The sequence below is a fragment of the Notamacropus eugenii genome, chromosome 7 (genome assembly GCF_028372415.1).
Source record: "Notamacropus eugenii isolate mMacEug1 chromosome 7, mMacEug1.pri_v2, whole genome shotgun sequence".
Taxonomy (NCBI): Eukaryota; Metazoa; Chordata; class Mammalia; order Diprotodontia; family Macropodidae; genus Notamacropus; species Notamacropus eugenii.
This window is the reverse complement of record NC_092878.1, coordinates 31,538,783-31,556,775: the sequence shown is the minus strand read 5'-3', so window position 1 is coordinate 31,556,775 and position 17,993 is coordinate 31,538,783. Positions and strand designations below refer to the sequence as shown.

The window sequence follows — 17,993 nt, the reverse complement described above, 5'->3', positions numbered from 1 at the left end:
AAATTCATCTATATTCATCTAAGGGTTGTAAGACAATATGGTGAGGAAATGGAAATTACGAAGGAGACATGACGCCTGGGAATGGTATGACGGGAGGAGAATTTGGGGACAAGGGAATAGAATGGTTCCCAGTCGGCCTCCTTTAAAGTTTACTCTTTTATTGCTTATTTTGTGTCTGTCTTTTTCAGAAACACCATTTCATTTCACTTTGCCTAAGGAAGATGATGTTATCCCACCATTGACCAACACAACTCCACCTTTGATTGGGCATCTTAAATTAGGTCCAAGGAGATACAGTACTCCTATTGATGAGTGATATGAAACTGACACTCTTTGAGCTAGAAACTCTGAGGTGTCATCCTTTATAAAAAGGATATCCTTAGGACCAGCGAAGAAATTGGGACTGGGTTATATCATTTATTCTTCTTGCTTCAGGAGTAAACTTTAAAGAATGTGACTGACTGCAGATCTTCATAGTCTCATTCTAGTCCCATTGAGGATCTGGTGACAATTTCCAGTTTCTTACATTTTGATAATTTTTTTGACCTTTTAAACAATATACCATTTGTATAGTAGAAGTTGACCGTGCTTGCTTTTTCACAGAAGATAATCAAGGTGTAGAGGGGAGTCAACTACCAAAAAAACAAATTAAACATTGCTGTAATCTTGAGGGCAGGAGACTTTGCAATCCCAAAATGTAGCAGAGGGCTGGGCACATAGTAAGTGCTTCATAAATGTTTTAGTCATTCATTGATTGAGTAAGCAGCTACCTTGTGTGGAACACTGGAGAAAAGGAAAAGTTAGAATGAGCATCGGAAAAGGAGGGAGGAGAGTTTACCAGACTGCCTGAAAAGAGAGAAAGCTCGGTTTTAGGCAGGGACATTAAAGCTCACAGATGTGTTCCTGGGCAACACCATGTGCATGTCATATTTCTGCTTGACAGGCAGGGATGGTTAGGTAGCTCGCTCCTCTTCAGCAGCGCAGTAGCGTTCTACATTAATCTATTTGTTTTCTCTAGTCAGTGCTGGGAGGTAACTGTCATGCCGTCTGGAGTTTCCTGCTACCTATGCCTGATGCTGGCAGATGTGGGTTGGCTGAGGGCTCATGCAGCATCCTAAATCCAGATGTGGAAGTGGAACTGAATCCTGTTGCTCCTCTTAAGACCAGGTGTCAATGACAGCGTGTAGTTGTGGATATTTGTGACAGGATCTCTTCTAGGTACAACAGCTTGGATCTTGCAGACCTGTGGAATTGCAGAGGCAAACGGAAGACCCTGAGAGGCTGTATTTAATGTGTGTGCTTTAGTGGGGTTTTTTTCTCCTTCCTCCTCCTTCCTTTCTTTCAGTTGTGGACAGCTATTCAGAGAGCCCCTTAGCAGCCAGTGATGTCATGGCTGAAAGTTCTGTGGGGTCCAACGATGTTACTGATGAAAGTGAAAAAGGGGATTCCAGAGCTGTCCCAGAAGTGGATGAAAAATTGAGTCTGAAAATGAAACTGGTGAGCCCTGAGACTGAGGCGAGTGAAGAGTCCTTGCAATTTAGTTTGGAAAGGAAGTTATCTTTTTATGCATATCTGGGTAAGCTATGAAAAGTTTCTGGCCCCTTTGGTATTTTGTATTATTGACCCAATTAAGCAATAATCTTGGCTATTCTTAGCACTCCCTCTTTCTTTTTAAATTTTTTCTCAGTTTTATTGATGCTTTTTGTTTTTAATATCATAATCTTCTCTTAGTACATCCTTCTCCTTTCCCTCTGAATTTGCCTTAGAACAAAAATTAAAAACAATTTTTTAAAGTTCAGCAAAACTAACCAGCACACTGATGATCTCTAACAGTATAAGGATATATCATGCAAACTCCCTTTTTTTCCTAAGCAGTGTTAACAGTAGAAAGATTAGCTAGTGTGAATTTTGGGGAGAGGTGACTTTGTGTTGGGATGAATTTCCTCATTATTGAAGCACTGGGAATGCTGTCTATAATGGTTGCATTTTCATACTTTGATTTGGGTCATTAAGTAATAGTATACTAGAAGTACTAAATATTCTTGATTATTCAATCAAAAACTCCCTAGTTATTTGATAGTGAACCTGGTATGATGGAATGTGAATAAACTAGAGCCATAATGCCCTTGTGGGATGATATGGGAACATCATAAAATTAGCATGGCATCTTTCAAGGAGAAAAGACAGTATTTTCGTTTGAGACCACAAGGGAATTGAATGAGCTGAGTGGAGTTCTAGGTCAAGAGTGAATCAGTATGGGACACATGAGGACTGAGGAATTATAGTGAGACAGAACAATTTAGGATCACTTAGTATGAGACTATAGACAGTATGAGAATAGATAGTTTGCTGCTCATTTACCTTGTCTTACTCTTTTTGTATAGTTTCTTTTCCTTTGTTAGGATTTTTTTTAAAACTAGAAAGTATTTTCTGATTGGGATGTATGGAGATGTGGGTCCTAGGGCAAGTAGGCATTGAAGATGGGTACCAGGATAGAGTGGCATTGGCAGAAGGAGAATATTAGGTTGTTAGGGATTAGATGTGGCAAATCTCTGAACCCAAGAAGCCATATCAACCCTGTACTTTCAAAAGTCATAGGATCATAGAATTTAATAGTACCTTGGGTTAAATAATTTGCAACACAGGTAGTTAGTAGCAAAGTTGGAACTTGAACCCAGGCCCTCTGCCCCTAAACCTAGTGCTCTTTCTTGTTTGTTTTACACTGGATCAAAGGGTATACACAGTTTTTATCTTTTGGATATATTTTTCAAATTATTTTCCAGATTGACTTGACAACTTCCCAGTTCCACCAGCAGTGCATTAATTAACGTGCCTGTTCTCCCGTGGCCCTTCCAGCAATTTTCCTTTTCCGTTTTTGGTTCTCTCTGCCCGTCTGAAGGGTGTGGAATAGAGCTTCCGAGCTGTTTTCACTTGCGTTTTTCTTACGCTTAGAGATTTCAGGTGATTGTTGGTAGCCTAGAGTTCTTTATTTGCAGACCTCTTATTCATAGTATTTGACCATTTATTTACTGGAAGATGAGTCTTATTTTCTGTTTGTACCGATTTTCTCTGTAGTTTAGATGTCAGCACCTCATCAGAGATATTTGCTGCAGAGATTTTTTCCCCCAAATAGTTATTTGTTCTGATTCTGCCTGCATTGCTTTTGTTTGTTCAAAAGCCCTTTCAATTTTATACAATAACACCTCTCTCTTTTACTTTGTAGTATTTCTATCCCGTGTTTGGTCAAAAACTTCCCTCCCTTCCAATTGTGAAAATGCCTTATCACTTCCTTCTCTGATGTGTTTAATATAACCTTTTCTGTGTTGGTTCTGCACCCATTTTGAGCACATTATGGAACATGGCTTGAAATCTTCAAATTCTCTCAGATTGCTTTCCATTTTTTCTAATAGTTGTAGAATATCGAGTCCTTAACCGAGTTAGCAGATGTGTTTATCGAACATGGTACTAATTACAGTGTTCAGTTTCTTCTGGATTCTAGTGCTGTTTCCACGGTATTGGGTCCTTGTAGGCACATGCCTTGAGTTGGGGATCTGTTTACCAGGGAAGTTTATAGACTTGAAAGGCAAAAGTTTTGAGGCCAAAGAAAAGGCTCTTGGTCACTCATTCCAGTTAACAGATTGGAATTGTACTGCAGTTCGTTGAAATCCAAGCCTAGGGCTGGAACCAGGGGCAAAATGATGCTCCAGGAGAGTAGATTTAGAGTCAAAGGACTTAGGCTTGAGTCCTGGCTCTGCTGCCTTCTACTCTAACGGTAAAATGAGGGAGTGAGACTAAGATAATCCCTAAGGTTCCTTCCTGCTCTTACTCTGTGCTCCCTTACATCATACAATAAAGAGGCTCCCTCAAGGAGCTCACAGTCTAATAGGGGAGACAGCCTGCAAACAGATGCAATATACCGGATAAACAGGAGAGAACAGAGGGAAGGCACTGCAATGGAGAAGGGTTAGGGAAGGACGTGGAGCTTTCTGCCTTTTGTTTCTACTGTCAGAGATCATAGTCACTGGAACACAAGTTAAGTCAGTCTCCATGAATGTTTGTATCTCATTTATAAACGATGAAAATAATAAAACTCATAGTTGGTAAGTAATCTTCCCTATTACTCCTCAGATTTTTCAGCTGAACTTGGATTATCCAAACCACTTTTCAAGTTGCTCACTCTTCTTCTTTTAAAAAAAAAATTGTTTTTTACAAAAAGTTTTAATTTACGGAATAAAACAAGCATTTTCATAACACAGTACGGTAAAAAGAGGTGATTGTACAACTTGTTATTCCCTTTAAATATATATTGAAGTTATCATAATTGTTTTTCCTTTTTTCTTCCCTCCACTTTCCCCTTCCTCCCCTCCTCCTCCCAGAGATGGCTGCCATTAGACACAAATATGTATATAAACATAAAATCATTCTATATATACTTCTGTTTGTTAGTTCTTTCTCTGGATGCATGTGTCCTTTGTAGTGAATTTGGATATTTATAATAGTTAAAGTAACTTACTCAAAGTTGTTCTTAAAACTGTTGCTGTTACTGTATACAGCATTCTCTTGGATCTGCTCATTTCGCTCCTCCTTATCTCGTACAAGTCTTTCCCTGTTTTTCTCAGATGACCGAGCTAGTTATTTGTCATAGCTTAGTAGTATTCTATCCAAATCATATACCGTAACTACATTTTCCAGTTGTTTACCACCACAAAAGAGCTGCTATAAATATTTTAGAACATAGAGGTTCTTTTCCTCTTTCCCAGTCGTCTTTGGAAGTAGACTTAGTGGTGATATTGCTGGGTCAAAGGGTAGGCAGTTTAATAACTGTCTGTGCACAATTCCAGATTGCTCCCCGCAATGGTTAGATCAGTTCACAATTCCACCAATAATGACTTAGTGTCCCAATTTTTCTATCTCCTCTCCAACATTTGCTGCTTTCCCTTTCATTCATTTTAGCCAATGTGATAGGTATGAAATGCTATTTCAAGGTCATTTTAATTTGCGTGTCTCTAATCAATAATGATTTAGAGCATTTTTTCATATGACTAAGTTGTTTTATTGTTCTTAGGGACTCCAGTTTCTATGTGGATGATTTTTATGGTATCATGACTACCATCTCAGGGAGAGGCAGAATGCGGAATAGCTAGGTCATTGAACTTGGAGTCAGGAATTCAGGAAGACCTGTATCTGAATCCTACCCCAGACACTAGTTGAGTGAACTTAGCCATGTCAGGCAATCTTTCTGAGCCTCACCTTCCTCATCTCTGCTGCTTAGTTTTGATGATAATATTTGAGAAGTTAATATTTGTGAAGTGCTTTTCAGACTTTAAAACATTATACAAAGGTGAAATATTATTTTAATTACTCAATTTATCTTTATTTAGATCTGAGGTTCTTAACCTGTTTGTGTCATGGATCCTTTGCACAGTCTAGTAAAGCTTATGAACACCTGAAAATAATATTTTAAAATGCACAGAATAAAATATGTAAATTACAAAGGAAACCAATTATATTGAAATACAATGATTTATATTTGAAGCCAAATTAAAATTTAAAAATATTTAACTTTAAAAAGGTAGATATTAAAAAAATGAACAAACCCCAGGTTAAGGGACCCCTGATTTAGAGATATGTAGGTGACAGTTTTAGAACCTGCAGCTAAGTAATTTCATATAATATTTTTGGTTATGTCCACTTAGTTCACAACAGTGAGGATATGGATTGTTAGGAATGGGGAATGCTTGTATTGTTAAATCATAGTTAATGATTTTTTCCTTCTGTTCCTATTCTTTATTCCTATTTCTTCCTACTGCTGAGTGGGGGAAGAAAGAGTAGAAGAATAAGGAGGTTTTTAGGTATGATACTAACTGGATTATTTCTCTATTTTTCTCCCTTCCCTCCTTGCCTGTGTTTTTGTTCAGAGCCTATAAGTGGTGAAAAGAAAAATGGATCCACTGCTGTTGCTGAGTCTGTTGCCAGGTAACCAGAGCTTGTTGCTATGCAGAGCAGTCTCATACAGAGCCACTGGTAATGAAGGAAAAGATGATTTATCGATAGTAGAAAAAAATTAAAATGAAACCTAGAAGAAAGGATTTGTAGGAGGAAAGATTGAATGTCACAGTTTTTTTCATTAATACTCTTATAAGACCAGTGTTTTGTCTGCTAATTCTTGACTAAAATGTTGACAAAAACAATTTTTAAAAATTTGCTCCAGTAATCATATTAGAATCCTCATCCTGAGCCTCTTTAGCCTTGGCGGGGCTCTAATGTGTGGCAGGAGACAGCTGGGTGGTCTTCTAGAGGGTCTTATGGGCTTTGTCCCTTATGGCTTTCAGCTGGTAGCCATTATATAAGATTGAAGCAGCTAGGTGGTGCAGTGGATAGAGCACCAGTGCAGGAGTCAGGAGGACCTGAGTTCAAATCTCACCTCAGACACTGGACACTCACTAGCTGTGTGACCTTGACCAGTTGCCTCATCCTGGGTCATCTCCAGTCATCCTGATGAATATCTGGTCACTGGATTCAGATGGCTCTGGAGGAGAAGTGAGGCTGGTGACCTGCACAGGCCTCCCTCGCTCAAAACAAAGTCCAGTACAAGTCATGTCATTATCTCTCTGATGGCGTGGTCTTCTTTGGCAACGAAGGACGAACACACATTATATGAGATCATTTCTAGTGAGTGTCCCAAACTAACTGCAGTTTGGTGGTGTATCGTTCTTGATCTTGTTATTGTTGGCTCTTAGAGAAGATCGTTGGAGTTAGTGTCCCAGACTGATAGCTGTGTTGTGCTGGGTTGTGGTTGTGGTGGTGGTGGTGGTGGTGGTGGTGGTGGTGGAGCGTCGTGTGGTCTTGGCTCTTTCTTGCTATGATGCCTTGAGGGTGACAGTATCTTTAGATTCCAGCCTGTGTAGTAGAGCTTTGCCATCTGGTGGCTATCGGAGGGTATAAAAGTCTCATCTGCTACTGACTATAATACTACTGAACATTAAATTCCAGTAGCACTGCTTAAAGCATGACAGAGCAAGTTCTTTGATACAATCCTGTTCCTACCTCTTGTTTACTACATATTCTGGAAAAAAGAATTTCATCACTCTGGACTTAATATCTCTTCCTGTAAAATGAACTTAATGTTTCTGGGTGTGGTTTATATGTTACTTTAGAATTTTCTGCTAAATACCCTTTATAAATCTATAGTCTTACAGTGGAGAAAAAAACATTTGTTTTACTCTGTAGTTGTGGTATTGTATTCCAGATGTCGCTTATTGTTGGTCTGCATGTACAATTTAATTTATTTCTAAAGTTAGAGAAAACCTTAGAGTGTGGGACAGAGAGCAAGGGTGGGAGTGTAACAAAGGAAGAGATTGGAATGAAAGGAAGTGGTTGTTAATATGCGTTATTGGTGATGGTATTAGTATATGTTTATCTTGTTTTAAAAGCATACCCAAACAGATGAAAATCTTGATCTGTAGGAAAAACTAGATTGTGGGATATGGTTTCTTTACAAATAGATTGAACACAGGAGTACTTGAGCTTCTTTTTTTGTTTCTGTGTTTCTGTACACAGTAGCTCTCATAAGGTTATGTTTAGAAGAAGGATCATTCTGTCTTCTGCCTACACAAGAAGAAGTGTTGCTATTTTCGTCCATTTGTAAGATTATATAGTGCCAGTAAGAGCTGAGCACTGCAGTGGGACAGAAATGCTGTTGGATGATAGCATGGGGCTAGGGATTGTGGGATTATGTTATTGTTCCTGATGACTTTCCTCATGCAGATTTTCTTAGGCTGCATTAGGCATATAAGAAAGCTGCATCTTGGGTCAAGGGAAGAATTATGGGAGAAGAAATGTGAAGGAAGGTTATTTACCTGCGGTGCCTGAGAGATATTTCTGTTATGTAGCACAGTGCTTGATACAGTCATCACTTAGTAAAAGCTTGTTGTCTGATTGAAAGTTGTTTATTCTCGCCAAACAAATGTAGACTTATCGCTTTACTCTGTTATCCTTAGTTCTCAGAAGACAGTGTCTGTGTTTAGCCGTGTCTGTGAAGTCCGGCAGGATGATGAAGCCAAAGGCCGTGATACCCCATCAGATCTTATCAGGTAAGCATTATTTTCATAATATCTTTGCTCCCATATTAAGTCATAAATTGATTGCTGCCAGAAACTGCTATGTTCTCTCTTTGTGGTTTCCAATTTAGTTTTTCATTTGACTGTGGCATATTTAAGCCAGACTGAATCATGTTTATTTCAAAAATGATCTTTGAAAAAGAAAGGGCCCTTTCTTTTTCCTGTGGCCTTTATATTTACATCTGTTCCCATCTTTTGTTCTGTCTTCTCCAGAAGGAGGCATTCTCAGTCTTCCTCTCTCTATTGAATATTCAACCTCTCCCTATTTTTCCTTACCTCCTGCTTTTCAACATGCTTAAATCTATACCCACATCCTTAAAAAAACTTTCCCTATTCTCTCCCATCCCTCAAGCTTTCATCCTATATTTCTTTTCCCTTTCTCAGTGAAATTCTTTGAAAAAGCTGTCTGTACTTGGTGCCTCGATTTGCTGTCCTCTCACTTTAACTCCTTGAAATCTGACTTTTGACCTCATCACTCACATAAAACTGCTGTCTCTAAAGTTACCAGAAATCTCTTAGTTGCCAGATCTGAAGGTCGTCTCTGTCCTTATCCTTGACCTCTGCTGCACTTGACGTTATTGATCACCCTTTCCTGCTGGATACTGTGTTCTGTATGGGTTTTCATGATACCACACTCTGCTGGTTCTCCTCCCACCTGTCTGACCACTCCTCAGTTTCCTTTCCTGTCTTACCTATGGGGGTTCCCCAAACTTCTGTCCTAGCTCCTTTTTCCTTTTCCTCCTGTACTTTTTCTTTTGGTAACTTCATTAATTCCCATGGGTTTAACTATCATCCATATATAGATGACTGCCAGAACTACATATCCAGACCCAGTCTTTCCCCTGAGTTTCAGTCCCACGTTACCAGTTGTATATTGGACATTTCCGACTGGATATCTCATTGACACCTCAAATTCAGCATGTCCAAAACTGAACTCCCAAACCCATCCCCTTTTTCCAAACTTCCCTCTTTTTTTTTGAAGATACTGTCATCTTTTCTGTCTTCTAGGTTTGTAACCTCAACATTATTCTGAACTTTCTTACCTTTATTCGCCTCACATAACCAACCATTTGTCACATCTTGTCAATAACATCCTGGCTTCTGTGGCCCAAGTCTTTCTTTTCTCCATTCCAGTGCGTCCTGTGCACACTGATGCGAAAGTAATTTTTCTTAAGCTCAGATCTGATTGTAATTCCCCTACTTTTTCAGGTGTCTTGCTTCTAAGAGCAAATATAAACCCCTGTTTAGTTTCTTATAATTTGTTTTTAAAATTTATTTATTTTTAGTTTTCTACAATCACTTCCATGAGTCTTAGATTTTTCTCCCCCTCCCTTTCCCCTTCCTTCCCAAGATGCCATGCAATCTTATATGGTTTCTATATATACGTTGTTGTTAAGCAGATTTTTACATTAGTCATGTTGCATAGGGGAATTAAAATGAATGAGAAAACAAAGCAAAACAAAACATAACACAAGAGAAAATATTCTGCTTCGTTCTGCATTCCAATTCTATAATTCTTTTTTGGATGTGGATGGCATTTTGCCTCGAGTCCTTTGGGAATGTTTTAGGTCTTACATTGCTGTGAAGGGCTAAGTCTATCAGAAAAATTCCTCACACGCTGTGGTTTTTACTATATACAAAGTTCTCCCGGTTCTGCTGCTTTCACTCAGTGTCAGTTCATATAAATCTTTCCAGGCCTCTCTGTAGTCTTTCGGTTCATCATTTCTCATAGCACAATAGTATTCCGTTACATTCATACACCACAATTTGTTCAGCCATTCCCCAATTGATGGACATCCCCTTGATTTCCAGTTTTTGGCCACCTCAGAGAGAGCTGCTATAAATATTTTTGTACATGTGGGAATCTTTCCCATTTTTATGATCTCTTTGGGATACAGTCCTAGAAGTGATATTGTTAGGTCAAAGGGTATGCACATTTTTGTAGCCCTTTGGGCATAGTTCCAAAGTGCTCTCCAGAATGGTTGGATCAGCTCACAGCTCCACCAACAATGAATTAGTGTTCCAGCTCTCCCACATCTGCTCCACCATTTATCATCTTCCTGTTCTGTCAAGTTAGCCAATCTGATAGATGTGATGTGGTATCTCAGAACTGTTTTGATTTGCATTTCTCTGATCAATAGTGATTTAGAGCATTTTTTCATATGACTATAGATAGCTTTAATTTCTTCCTCTGAAGACTGCCTGTTCATGTCCTTTGACCATTTATTAATTGGGGAACCCTATTTAATTTTTAAAGCCCTTTACAGCCTGGTCCCAATCTGTCTTTCCAGCTTCAGTGGACTTCACTCTTCCTTCCTGTACTCTACAGTCCAAATGATATTTCATCCCCCATCTCTGTTCCTTTTTTACATTAGATATTTTTCATACCTGGAATGCATTCTCTTCTCACCTTTGCCTCAGGGAGTCCTTTTTCTATGAGATGCAGCTCATGCACTCCTTTCTGTATGAAGCTTTTCCTGATCTCCCCAACTACTAATTCTCTCTTTCCCAAATCTTACATTTAATTAATTTTTATATATTTGCTTTTATTCATTTTATATTTATGCTTTGGATACTTATATGTACCAGGTATCCCAAAAGTCTTAGTGCAGTTTTGAGCTTTTGTAGCTTGAATCTGCACTAAGCCTTTTGAGATACTCTCCACTGTCTCCTCTTTAGAAGGCAAACTCTTTGCAGGAAGAGTTGTTTTCATCCTTTGTACGGGTGTCCCAACTGTCTCATATAATGAATAGCTTGTAGTGATGCTTAACAAGTGGTTGTTGATTAATGATTTGCTGAGGCAGTGTTCCAAACATGTGTGTAGGTGTAGCACATTGGTATTGTTAACCTTGCTGTCAGAGAGCCAGATTCATTTTGACACGGCTCAGTCTCCATAAACTTTTTTTTAATATTATGAAACTTTTCATTTTTACATGTAGTTGATTTAACTTAACATTATACCTTCAAAGTTCGTGTACAGCAACCAGCACAGTGACACAGCTCTTATGTATCGTCATCCTTTATCTGTTGGCAGTGCACGTGGGAGATCTGCCAAGCCTCTGTCAAGATCTGACAGACACTAACCCCAATTTGGTCTGGTTTGCCAGTATCATTTTATGTAATCACTTCAGTGCATTTACTGTCGGTTGGAGTGGGTCTGAATGTTAGTGAATTGTTTTTATTGATTTTCACTTGAACTTTATTTTCATTGAAAAGGGTGTGTGTATTTGTTTTTTATTTTTTTATTTTTTAATGTTTAACAATCACTGCCATACAATTGAGATTTTATCCCCCCACACCTACCCCCACTACCCCCCTCCCTCCCCACGACTGCATACAATTCTGTATAGGTTCTACATATACTTTCCTATTGAGTATATTTTCACCATAGTCATGCTATGTAGTCAGACTAAAATAAATGAAAGAAATCATATCACAAATCAAAACATGATACACAAAAACATACACATACACAAACATGATCTGCTACATTCTGCGAATGACTTCCATATTTCTTTCTCTGAGTGTGGAAGGCATTTTGCCTTGAGAACCACCACTGGAATTTTTTTTTTTTTAAGAAGTTCTTGCGTTATTACGAAATTCCAAGTCTACCAGAAAAAACTCTCGCACACTGTGGTCGTTGCTGTGCACAAAGTTCTCCTGGTTCTGCTCCTTTCACTCAGCATCAGGTCATATAAGTCCTTCCAGGCCTCTCTGAAGTCTTCTTGTTCATCATTTCTTATGGCACAATAGTACTCCATTACATTCATATACCATAATTTATTCAGCCATTCCCCAATTGATGGACATCCCCTTGACTTCCAGTTTTTGGCAACTACAAAGAGTGCTGCTATAAATATTTTTGTACATGTGGGACCCTTTCCCATTTTTATGATCTCTTGGGATGCGTGTATTTGTAAAGGAGTTGTACTTGGACAAATTCAATAACTTTTGGCATTTGCTTCATGCCCCTACCCTCCGGAGGGTCTTGTGCTTTCCCAAGAAGGTTAACTCCATAGTTTGAAAAACTGTGACCTATAACTGTATCTGAGAACTTCTGTCCTGATCAGATAGCCAGTGTGTGTTCATCCTTCGTTTCCAAAGAAGACCGTGCTATCAGAGAAATAATGACTTTGTTTTGAGTGAGGGAGGGCTGTGCAGGTCACCAGCCTCACTTTTCCTCTGGAGCCATCTGAGTCCAGTGACCAGCTATTCATCAGGATGACTGGAGATGACCCAGGATGAGGCAATTGGGGTTAAGTGACTTGCCCAAGGTCACACAGCTAGTGAGTGTCCAGTTACTGAGGTGAGATTTGAACTCAGGTCCTCCTGACTCCTACACTGGTGCTCTATCCACTGCACCACCTAGCTGCTTCAATCTTATATAATGGCTACCAGCTGAAAGCCATAAGGGACAAAGCCCATAACTACCCTTTAGAAGACCACCCAGCTGTCTCCTGCCACACATTAGAGCCCCACCAAGGTTAAAGAGACTCAGGATAATAAAGCTTAATCTACTCTCAGGTAAAATCCAAATCCTTTGCCTGTCGTTATTCTGTCTGACCTGTGAAGTCTTATCTTGCTAGCTGTCATAGATGGCCATTATCCATCCTTTTACCTACCTTGCCTGCTAACCCCTATAAATAGACTCTTTTATTTCTTTGAAGTTGCTTTTCTGTCTTTTTAAAATTAAATTTATTTTTTTGATTCAGCAAAAATCCACGTCCTGCCTGTTTCCCCTCTCCTTCTTCCCCCATTCCTCTTGAGAATGAAATTAACATCCCCCTTAAAAATGAGCTGCAGAACGAGATAAACAAAGCAGATGAATTAGGCACGGCCCGCAGAAGGGGAGAACACGGGTGTGTTTCCTCGCGCACTTGGAGCCTTTCGCCTGTTCACCCTTCACTGCTTGTGTTTCATTATTAGTTCTCTGGAGTCGTGGCTGGTCATTGCGTTGATCTGAATCCGTAAGTCTGTCAGAGTTGTTTGTCCGTATGGTAATGTTTTCATTGTATAAGTTGTTCGGGTCTTGTTTTCTTTACATCATTTTATACAAGTCTTCTCAGGTTTCCCTGAAACCATTCACTTTATCATTTCTTATATAGCACAATAGTACATACTATATTTTCTCAATTACACGGAAAAACAATGTTTAGCATTCGTTTTTTAAAGTTTTGAGTTTCAAGTTCTCTGCCTCTCTCCCTCTCCACCCCCTTCATTGAGGAGGCAAGCGATTTGATAATGGTTATGCGTGAACAGTCATGCAAAGCATGTTTCCATATTAGTGTATCATACTAGAAAACAAGAAAATTCATGCTGGAAATAAGCATGCTTCGGTCTGCATTCAGACTCCATCAGTTTTTTCTCTGGAGATGGATAGCATTTTTCATCATAAATCATTAGGAATTGTCATTGTCCTGCTGAGAATAGCTACGTCATACCAGCTGATCATCGTACAACGTTGCTGTTACTGTGGACAATGTTCTCCTGGTTCTGTTCAATATACTTTGCATCAGAAGGGATACACTGAAGAAGGGTCAAGAGCTAAAATTATAAGAGGAAGTGTAATAGGACCAAATACCACGTCTTACTCTCAGCTTCTTAGGTCCAAGATGGAGGAGACATGGCTAGATACCAGTTCATCAAAAAAATATCTAGGAGTCTTACTCTTAATCAGTATTCTTAGATATTTAAATAGACCTGTGATGTCATCAGTTTGGGAGTTCCTTCACTTCATATCTCAACCTATTCAAGTTTGCCTATTTTTATCCAAGTCCTCCTAGAAGTTCACCATAGGAGTTCTATCCCACATTCTGGAGGCATTCTTCCCTTGGTCCCTACATCTTGAGGATTCCAATGGAGCAGTCTGGCTCTCTATGTGTCATCCCTCATTTTTCCCACTTCGTAAGAGGATTCAAAAAACTACAGTATGATTCAGCAGTGTGACATAAAAGCCATGAAAATTAATGGAGTCTTAGACTTCATTAAAAGAGATGCCATTTCTAAAAGTAAGGAGTTAGAGTCCTGTTGTCCTCTCTTCTGGTCATCAGCCTACATTTAGAAATAATGTGTTCAAATATGAGTGTCATGTTTTTGGAAGGATGTTGGTAAACTGAGAAATATTTTTAGCATACTGGATAGTGAACTAGCCTTGAAACCAGGAATAACAGGGTTTAAGACCACCTCTGTGGACCCTGGGCAAATCACTCTTTTAATGCTCTAGACCATTTTGTGAAGACTGTAAATCACGGAGAAGATGCAGATTTATGTAGTTCAAAGCATTTTCCTTTCCTGGCAGTTGCCTGAACTAGTGAAACCATAGAAACAGTCCCTACCCCTATTAATAAACTTATGGGCACCATATCAGTTGAGGGGACTGAGGATGTTTACCTTGGAAAAGAGGAGACTCACGGAGGACATGATAAGTGTCTTCGAATATTTGAAGCATTTGCACTGTTAAGCTGTATGGGACTTGTTCTATTTAGCCCAGAAAGTAGAACTACCTAGGGACAATGTGTAGATGTTGCTCCCCCCCCCCCCCAAAATGAGATTTAAACTAGAAAATAAAAATTATTTAATAATATGGACTGTCTTCGAACACAGTAGTATGTTTCCTCTTATTAGAGATCATTAAGCAAAAACTGAATGATCATTTGCCAAGTATGTTATAAAGAGAATTATTTTCAGACTTGGGTTGGTCTCCTAAATGATTGCTGAGAAGTGTCTTCCAGCTCAGGTTCTGTGATTCCTTCTGCTCATCCACAACCTATCATTTTGTCAGTTCCTCTCAGTTCTGTGTCTGCATCATCTTGCTTTCCATTCCATCGAAGGTTCTTTGTACCATGGCCCTGCGCTGTTATAACGGCCTCCTTAGCCCTTCCCTACTTACCTCCTTTAGCCCGGTGATAGCAGATCCAAGGCATGGTTCTAATTGTCATTCCTCTGTTCAGAAACCTTTTACAAGAATTAATTATTCATAGAACAAGTCATAGACTTCGTATTAAAGCATTAGAGGTCCTTGACTTTTTATTCCCAACCTATCACTATTGTCTTATTGAACCCTGTATTGCAATCAAGCTGGCCTAATTGAAATTTCTCCCTTTCTTGCATTCCCACCCATCACAGTTTTATCCTTTCTTGGGAGTCTAGTTCACATGCCATCTTTTCTACGAAGTCTTCTTGATCCCCAGCTATAAAAATTTTTCCTTCTACTTTGCTCCTCTAACATTTTGCCTGAAGTTCTCCTTATCACATTTTGTTTTCATTATGATTGTGTACATCCCTTATTTCCCCTACTTGATTTTAAGCACTCTGCGTTCACAGAAAATAATTTGTTTGTATTTGTATCCTTCATGGGAACTAGCCCAAATGAGGACTTAAATATAGATTTAATTCAATTAGTTATTGTATCCTCTCTCTTATATAGTGCCTTTCTTTGAAAAAGAAGTACCCAGCAACTCAGGTATAAAAAACTTGAAGAATCATGTGAACATTCAACGTCTCATTCTAGGCCATCCTCCCCAGAAAGTAGAGAATTCATTTGGATGCTATATTTTTGATTGTTTGGTTACTGAAACTAGAGCTGCTATGTGAGCATTGAAATGAATATGTTTTCATTGCTTTTAGCTCCTCTAGATTTTTTTTGTTTGTTTTATAGTATCTTCAGAGACGTGTATGTTCTGCATCCTTTGATTTCAAGTAGGAATACTTCCGAGAGTCTTATTCCTCAGAACAGTACATTTGGTTTTGCTGGGATTTGTTTCTTATCCTTCAGAAACATTCTGTCACCCTGCATCTGTCTCTGTCTCTTTAAGTGGTGGCAGGATTACTTGCTTTGAAAAAAACTGTCCATTTTTATAGCATTCAGAGTGTATGTCTAGTTTTTACTAAAAATTCACAAGTATGGAATTTCGCTTTGTCTAATTTTACCACTGGAGAGCTCAGTTTTTGAGCCTGAAAAATGAAATTAACATAGTAGTACTTATCAAAAAGAAATTGCAGTTTGAATCATCATCATTAATAAGCATTTATTAAGCACTGAATATGTACTGGGCACTGTGCTGATCTTTGGGATTATAAAGGACGACAAAAAATACAATTCATGCCTACTAAGAGTTCACATTGTACTGGAAAAGACAATATTAAAACAACTATGTGTGTATAACGTGTATGAATGTATATGCACAAGTACGTATGTGTGTATCTACGCACACGGTGTAGATGGGAGGGAATGCACTAGAGTGGGTGACAGAGGGAAGGAGAAGGAGACCAGGAAAGTCCTTTTGAAGAAGATAGGGCCTGAGCAGAGACTTAAAGGAGGCCACGTAAACCAGTACACAGAAGTGAGACAGGAGAACATTCTAGGCAAGCAGGAACGCTGTTGAGAAGGCATAGCGTCAAGATTGTGTCATGTCTGAGGAAAAACAAGGAGACCAGTGTCACAGTGTGCTTGAATATGTGAAGAAGGATACATGTATCCTGCAAGTCTAGGAAGGCGCTGGTTAGGCTGTGGAGGGCTTTAAAAACTAGACACCAGATTTTTGTGGCATCTTGTAGGCAGTAATAGGGAGCCACTAGAAAATATTAAGTAGGAAACTGATGTAGTCAGTTTTGTCCTTTAGAAAGATCAGCTGAGTGGAGGATAGACTGGAAGGGGAGAAACTTGTGCTAGGGTTACTGACAGTGGCTTTTGCAAGAGTGTGAGGTAATGACTTGAATACGTGTCAGTCAGTAAGTACCAAGTGCCTTTTTACGTACCAAGCACTGTGCTAATCGCTGGGAATATACAAAAAGGCAAAAGAAAGTCTGTGCCCTCGAGGCCCTTACAATGTAATGTAAACAGCAAGCAGACAGATACGTACAAGGAAGCTGTGTGTTTGTCCTTCGTTGTGAAGAAGACCATGCCATCAGAGAAATAATGACATGACTTGCACTTGACTTTGTTTTGAGTGAGGGAGGGCTGTGCAGGTCACCAGCCTCACTTCTCCAGAGCTGTCTGAATCCAGTGACCAGATATTCATCAGAATGACTGGAGATGACCCAGTATGAGGCAGTTGGGGTTAAGTGACTTGCCCAAGGTCACACAGCTAGTGAGTGTCCAGTGTCTGAGGTGAGATTTGAACTCAGGTCCTCCTGACTCCTGCACTGGTGCTCTATCCACTGCACCACCCGGCTGCCCCCTTACAAGCAAGCTGTATGCAGGATAAAAAGGGCATCAGAGAGGGAAGGCATTAGAATGAGAGATTCTTTGGAAGATGAGATTTTATTTGATACTTGAAGGAAGTGAAGGAAACCTTGGGTAGACATGAGAAGGGAGAGCAAAATACCTAGATCTGAGAGATAGGGAATGTCTTGTTTGTGGAACTAGGATTGAAGAATATGTGAACAGAGTGAGGTATGAGACTAGAAAAATGGTGAGTTATGAAGAGCTTTGAATATCCAACAGAGGATTTTGTATTTGATCCTGGGGATAATAGGGAACCTCCTTGAGGTGGGGGAAGAGGCATGAGGGTGGGAGGGAAAGGGGAGTGATATGGTCAGACCTGTGCTTTGGAAAAAATCATTTTAGTGGCCAGTTAGAGAATGGATTGAAGTGAGGAGAGACTTGAGACAAGCTGACCCACAATAATCCAGGCATTAGACGATGGGGGCCTGCACCAGGGTGTTGGCCGTGGCAGGAGAAGAGAAGGGGGCGTATTTGAGAGATGTTGCAAAGGTGAAATCGACAGGCTGTGGCCACAGTTTGGTCGTGGGAGAGGACAGGGGAGAAAAATAGTGAGGATTCCAGGATGATTACTAGATGCTGCCCTTGACAGTAATAGGAAATTTGGAGTGGGGAGGAGTTGGAGGGAAAGATGATGAGTTTGGTTTTAG

General features: G+C 39.5%; 1 protein-coding gene across 13 annotated transcripts in view; it reads left to right on the top strand.

Moving 5' to 3' along the window:
- Positions 1-17,993, top strand: part of LOC140513776 (TP53-binding protein 1-like) — a 115,773-nt gene that overhangs the window by 58,042 nt on the left and 39,738 nt on the right. For 12 of the 13 annotated variants that reach the window (XR_011970348.1, XR_011970347.1, XR_011970349.1 and 9 more), the window contains 3 exons: positions 1,346-1,576; positions 5,919-5,976; positions 8,001-8,093. Coding sequence is in view for 10 of the 13 variants with exons in the window: in XM_072623772.1 (XP_072479873.1) it covers positions 1,346-1,576; positions 5,919-5,976; positions 8,001-8,093 (382 nt within the window). In the remaining 3 variants the exon portion in view is untranslated. The remainder of the gene's footprint in view (positions 1-1,345; positions 1,577-5,918; positions 5,977-8,000; positions 8,094-17,993) is intronic. The other variant, XM_072623773.1, reaches the window with a different exon arrangement.